Genomic DNA, 6465 nt, shown 5'->3' on the forward strand with positions numbered 1-6465 from the left:
GACTGAGATGAGGTGGAGGAAGCAGCAGGTAAAGATTGTTCCTGCAGACAGAGCTGCTGCCGTTGGTTCCCTCTGCTGGATTAAAAGAATAAAGAAAGAAAAAGGTCAAACCTCCTGAAACCAGCAGCTGAACCCACCTCAGACCTGCTTATGTGGTTTACAGACAGTCTGCTGTTTTAGTTTAACTCTGTTTATGTCACGTTTCAAAGCTTTAGTAGAAATTTAGAATGACAGAGTAATGTTAAACCACTGAAAAAACGTTTAGAACTTAACTTTAGGGAAGCTAAAGGTAGTTTAATCTGCAGCCTGATCTGTAAGGATTTAATATTTTAATAATAACAATAATAATAATAACTGAACCTTCGTCTTTCAGCCGTCTCGTCACCACTGACGGTCATTCTTTCACCTCTCTGAGTTCTCTTCCACCTGCTCTCAAGCATCATAGTCCACGAGGATTCCTGCCTGACTTCATCTGAATCCAACATCAGACACAAATAAAAGATATTAATTGTTTGAGAAAAAAATAAGATACATAAAAGCTAAACCTGACTCAGCGGTATAAGATTTCGCTGACTTTAGACATCAAACGAAAACAAAAGGACAGAACTTGGGGAATATAAGTTTCTCACTTTGAAGCATGAAAAACAAACTTTGTGTTGTTTTATTTTGAAAAAGATTATGGTAGTTTTATTTTATTTTTTTTAAAACCTTGGTGTCCAAAACGTCACAGCTCAAACTGGGAAGTGATTCTGAGTCAAAACCCATCGACAAAACCCCCTTTCCTTTTATTTTTGTTCTGGGACAATTTTTTTATAAAATCAAAAATAGTGTTCAGTAGGAGCTGCTGTAAATTAAACATTGTGTCAAATAAAAGCTGAAAACAAACAAACAAAAAAAAATGAAACCCTGAACGCATAAACATTTAAATAATCGGACACAAGATGATAAAAGCTATGATTTACAATCATGCTTTATTCTGTTTGATTTCTTATAAAAGAATCAAATAGAAGCCTCTGTCATGATCTCACACAGTTTCTGAGCTGCGTCCCGTTTACTTTAACTAAACTAAACTTTTCTTTACACCTTAAGTCTCTTAAATATCTTTTATCAGTTTGTGACTTCAAAGCAAAACTTCATTGATTGTCAACACAAAACTCTATGTTAGCACCAGTACAATAAAACTGTACTTTAGCTGTTTGTTTTTGAAATACTGGTTTTGAAGAAGGGAGGAAAATCTCAGAATAAAGGGATCCTAGTAAGTACAATTTAGAATGAAGCACCAACCATAAAAAGCATTTTTTTCATACATAAGGTCAGATACACGAGAGGTCAAATATATTAATGACTATTAAATTAAGCACAACAAACAGTGTAAAGAAAACACTGCGACACAAAGCACTCTGGGATCTGGGAACACTTTGTTGTGGGGGCTGCAGTTCGGAGGGCGTCTCGAGATCCACAGGATTCAAGTTCATGAGGAGTGTCTGTAAACAATCTCTTAAGGTCCAAAGCAACATTTCATACTGCGAGCAGGAACAGGGAYGCCTTAGCTCGGCCCAGACGGACTCCGTGAAACGTGGAGGATGAAAACAAAACGTGTAAGTTATTAAACACGTCTGGCGGTGATCAGAGGGGAGCAGGGTGTGAAGATGTGCTGCGGTTTCATCACTGCAGATATCCCAGGTTCATAGAGGAGCCGTCTGGGTCGCGGGCCTCCCTGACCTTAGCGTCTTAGCTTCACACGCGGATTCACCGAGATAAAAAGCCTCGGATTATCTCCTGTCAGAAATAAAGTCACTTCCCTTCAGGAGCAAACTTAAAACAAAACCAACAAAAAGAAAAAGTCCTAAAATGACCGGCTCCTTGCCACAAGAACTTCTTTATATAAACAAGTGTTTGACCCTGATGGCAAGATATACATATACACTACAATGTACAGACATAATCAATAAAAAAAGCTTCTCATATACTGAAATAGACCTATAATAGGAACCTGAAAGCTGCCACCTCTGTGCGTGTCCCGTGTCTGAGGTCCAAGGTGGAGTGTGGAGTCTGTGATGTCCCCTGACCCTCGTTACGACGGACGGAGAAGCTTCTTAAGAGCTGGAGGAGTTTCTGAGGGGCTATCGGCTCCGAGGATTCCCTGTTGAAGTTAGTTTCTCCTCCTCCTCCTCCTCCTCTTCATCCTCATCCTCTTGTAGGATGTGAATGGAGGAGCCCAGTAGTCTCTGGAGCTCCGGTACACAACAAACCAGTTCCACGAGACCCTCTTCTTCTTCGTCATCCTCCTCTTCCTCCTCCTCCTCCTCCTCATTTTTGCCTCTTTGTGGAGAAGCTAAAGTAGAGTTCACCTGGCTGATGGAAACCTGCCTCCAGAGCTCAGCTTGGGACAAACTCACCACCTCGAAGTGCGGGTAGCGGGCCCGGAAGATCCGTGCTGACATCTTCAGACGCTTCAGGACGTCGGCCAGGAGGAACCAGTTACAAAAACTGTAGAAGAGACAAACGGCAGATGATGGAAACGTATGTGATTCAGAGACAAACTAATTTTAGGTTTTCATGTTTTTAACAGGATCCCATAATTAATGAGTCAAAAATAATTTAATAACAAACAAAGCAGGTGTTGTCTCACAAAGGAGCGTTACCGAAGATCCTTCCTCCCAGCAGCTGTTCAACTCTATAACCAGCACTGCTTCCAACAAACTCAATAAGCATCCATGCTGTGTTTACACATTAACCAACCCGCGCTCTCAGTCATTACAAAAATAATACTCTGTGGCTGTTGTATATCTTCCAGTACTGGAACACAAGTCTGTCATGATTGTTTTCTTGTTTTTTTCAAGATTGTTTTTTCAGTATCTTATTTCCATTTTTATGTTATTTCAATTGTATTGCATTGTACGGTATTTTTATTTTATTTTATTAATTTTTAATAAATTTAATTCTGTTTTTGCCACTATTGATAATGTTGCATAGCAATATATTGTTTTGTGGATTGATGCACTTGCTGCTACTGCTACACCTGAATTCCCCCTCTATGGGACAATAAAGGCTGTTTCTATTCTATTCTATTCTATTCTATTCTATTCTATTCTATTCTATTCTATTCTATTCTATTGTTTTCAGTGCAGAAATGAAAATGTTCATGTTCATTTTGTGACCTAGATGATAAAAAAAACGCTCCAATCTGTTTTAGATAAAATCTTTCTGTGGCAGGACTGCAGTATCTGAATCATGTCACATTTTATTCTAATACAACAAATATATCTTGTTATGTTGATTTTTTGTTGTTTTTCTCATTAATTATTCTCATTAACAGATGATCTTTCTGAACTCACCCCTGTGTTAACGACACCTGAACATGGTAGCAGGGTAACAGAGGCTCGGAGGAGAACTCAAACAGAAGGCAGTCTTTCTCCGAGTCCTGCTCAGTCTTGATGGTTCCATTCTCCTCCGTCTCCTGGTTCTCCTCGGACAGCAGGAAGTCCCAGAACGGTTCCTGCTCCGTCTCTGAGGAGAGAGGTTAACCCGGGTCAGAGGAAACGGAGCAATCAGACGCTCAGCTTTTGGTCTAAAACGCCCTCTAGTGGCCACTTTGTTCAAAACGATCATCTTTTCGTGGCCGTTAAACAGCAGAGATGTTAAAACTCGAAGCCTAACATCTCTGATCAACAACCTGCTCATCAGTCCAACCAGCACTAATGAGTCGGCCTGGAGGACGGCAGAGGGACCGGATCACACTCAAATTAAAACCGATCGTTAGTCTGATCTATGAGCTGACAGACCCGGCTGAGGTTTCTCACCGAAAAGGGAGCTGCTGTAGAAATCCCAGGGTGAACCAGGATCCTGGTCTCTGCGGCCTTCCAGGTCTGTGAAATACTCTGAAAACAAAAAATCTTGGGTTATTTTCCCACAAAAAAAAAAGGTTTAAACCCATTTATTATTTTCTCTGGGAACAGAACAGCTCATGAGTGGATGAATAATAATCCTTTAGTGAAGTTTTWTAATGTGAGCTGCTGAGTCTGGATGAGCTCTGTGGTGTGAGGTGAGACTCATTAAACGCTGCAGAAATCTGTCGTAACAAATGACTTGTACTCCAACCTGAACAGGTGCTGAGAAAGATTTCACCACCATCATCCAAACCACAAAGTAAAAACTTSCTGTTAACAATCCTGATGTTTTAGTTCCTCATCACCTGATGATCAACACATATTTAACACAAAGTAAGGAAGTTAGTGTTTGGTAGATGATTTATTCTTGGAAATAAACCTTATAGCGGGAAGCTGGAGGTAGAAAATGCTAAAAACAAGTCAATAACAGCAAAATAAACTGTTTCATGTTGCGTACATGAAACAGTTTATTAACCCACATACTCAGCTCTACTGCTCATCCCACAGATGCATGTTCCTTACAAATGTGGCACCATTTAAAAAGGGGAATTAACGGGCTTTCCAATGGTATAAGATTTTTTGAGAAGCATTGTTACAACAATAAATAATCTACCAAACATTAATGTCTTTCATCTTTGCACTAAGTTTATATTTCAAGCTCTAACAGATCACCCAACATTTTAAATTACTGCATAAGAATGAGCTTAAAGTCTTCAAGCTTTGACTGTAATGGTTATAACGCTGCTCTTTGTTGTCATTAAAAGATAAGATAAGGTCTAAAACTCTGGCATAAAAAGCTTTTTGTGATCGTCACTCCTCCAAGGAATGTTGGGTCTTTAATTTTAACCAATCTACAGAAACCAAGTCTTCAGTTAAAGACATCAACTGAAAAATAACGACATCATCTATTAGATGAATAGAAAGCATTACATCATCTCAGAATTGCTTCATTTGTTTATCACATAATTAATTACCTCATAAATAACATCTTTACTTGGTAAAATCTCTGTCAGATATTTATTTCTAAGAGTTTTGCTACGTGTTGACACGAGGCTGTTTAGCTGCTGTTGATGTAAAAATAAAATCTTATTGTTTGTCCGTTTATGAAAAACGAGTTCTTCTGACAAACAGCAGGAAAACAACTGATGTACCTGTGAGGAAGGTCTTCATGCTGGGACTGTGGGCCAGCTTGACCGGCGTGTGGCCCGAGTAAGTGGCCAGAGTGGGGTCTGCGCCGTGGTTCAGGAGCAGCCAGACGATGGGCAGGTTATCACTGGCCACTGCGTCGTGAAGAGGCCTGAGGGGGGAAACAAACGTACGACGTGACGTGTGGAGTTTAAACTACCCGGAACCAGGACTGGATCGTAAATCCTCACCGTGTCCCGTCCTGAGCGCTGCAGTTCACGTCTGCACCGTGTTTCAGAAGCATCTGGACAATCTGAGTCCAGCCTCGCGACGACGCCTCGTGCAGAGCGGTGTAACCTGCGTTGTCGCGGCGGTTGACCTCCCTGATGTCTTTCTCCAGACAGTACTGGACCACGTCCTGCAGTTAGGAGAGACAGGCTGTCAGACCGGCGTGTTTTAAAGACTAACCGTCTGTCAGCTTGGAGAGTTTACCTGATAGCCCAGGCGAGCCGCTCGTTGGAGCAAAGTCTCTCCGGCATTTTTATTGACAATCAGCCGACGGACCTCAGGAGGAACGGGTCTTTTTGGGGTAGAGTCTAAACCGCTGCTTCTTCCTGATGAGCCTCTCTTGTTGGACGGAGAAGATGGTAAACTTTTCTGAGCGGCTGGTGGGGTAGGTTCTGTTTTTACATCGGCAGCATCATCGTCCGGAGGTAGGGAGGCGCCACGCTTCCCCAAACTGCTGCGCTTGGTTTTACTCTGAAACAGAAATTTTGGAGCTTTCGTGGGGCAGAGTCATGAACCTGTCTGTCTGATCTAAGAAGTGTCGATCAGCGTCTCATCACGCCACAGGGGGGCGCTGTAATCCTACACATTAGAGCAGGGGTCACCACACTTTTTGATACTAGGAGCTACTTTGGGGGTACTGAGTAACAGGAAGGGCTACTTGATACAAATTTGCACGGCTCATTTTTAATTATAGTATAATTTATAATAAATTTATACAGGTAAATATTTGACTTCCTGATTAAATCTCAATGTTAAAGACTCCTCGTGATAATCACAATTTACTGTGGTAGATATGATAAATTATTATTATTAATAATAAGTAATTTAAACTTCGTGAAGCAGCAGGGGGATCTGATTCCAGAGTTCCCAGTTTGAAACCCTTTTGGTAGATATGATAAATTATTATTATTAATAATAAGTAATTTAAACTTCGTGAAGCAGCAGGGGGATCTGATTCTAGAGTTCCCAGTTTGAAACTCTTTTTGAGCTCTTCAGTGGGACCAGAGTGTCCATGTGATGGTCTGAGATCTGAGAAAGGCCCCAGCTCCCACCCTGACCCTGATTAGGAACAAGGACAGAATGGATGGATTTTTTAAATGGCAGAAAACACATTTAAACATAAAACATTTTATTTAATCTCTATTAATAACATTTATAATTC

General features: G+C 40.9%; 1 protein-coding gene across 4 annotated transcripts in view; it reads right to left on the reverse strand.

The window, feature by feature from the left end:
- Positions 1-672: 672 nt before the first annotated feature.
- Positions 673-6465, reverse strand: part of bcorl1 (BCL6 corepressor-like 1) — a 23688-nt gene continuing 17895 nt past the window's right edge. For all 4 annotated transcript variants that reach the window (XM_014004403.1, XM_014004419.1, XM_014004396.1 and 1 more), the window contains exons 7-12: positions 5508-5774; positions 5267-5433; positions 5042-5187; positions 3804-3881; positions 3339-3510; positions 673-2490 (exon numbers count right to left, since the gene is read on the reverse strand). In XM_014004403.1, the coding sequence (XP_013859857.1) occupies positions 2124-2490; positions 3339-3510; positions 3804-3881; positions 5042-5187; positions 5267-5433; positions 5508-5774 (1197 nt within the window). In that variant the 3' untranslated portion in view covers positions 673-2123. The remainder of the gene's footprint in view (positions 2491-3338; positions 3511-3803; positions 3882-5041; positions 5188-5266; positions 5434-5507; positions 5775-6465) is intronic.

Source organism: Austrofundulus limnaeus, unplaced genomic scaffold, assembly GCF_001266775.1.
Source record: "Austrofundulus limnaeus strain Quisiro unplaced genomic scaffold, Austrofundulus_limnaeus-1.0 Scaffold1, whole genome shotgun sequence".
Classification (NCBI taxonomy): Eukaryota; Metazoa; Chordata; class Actinopteri; order Cyprinodontiformes; family Rivulidae; genus Austrofundulus; species Austrofundulus limnaeus.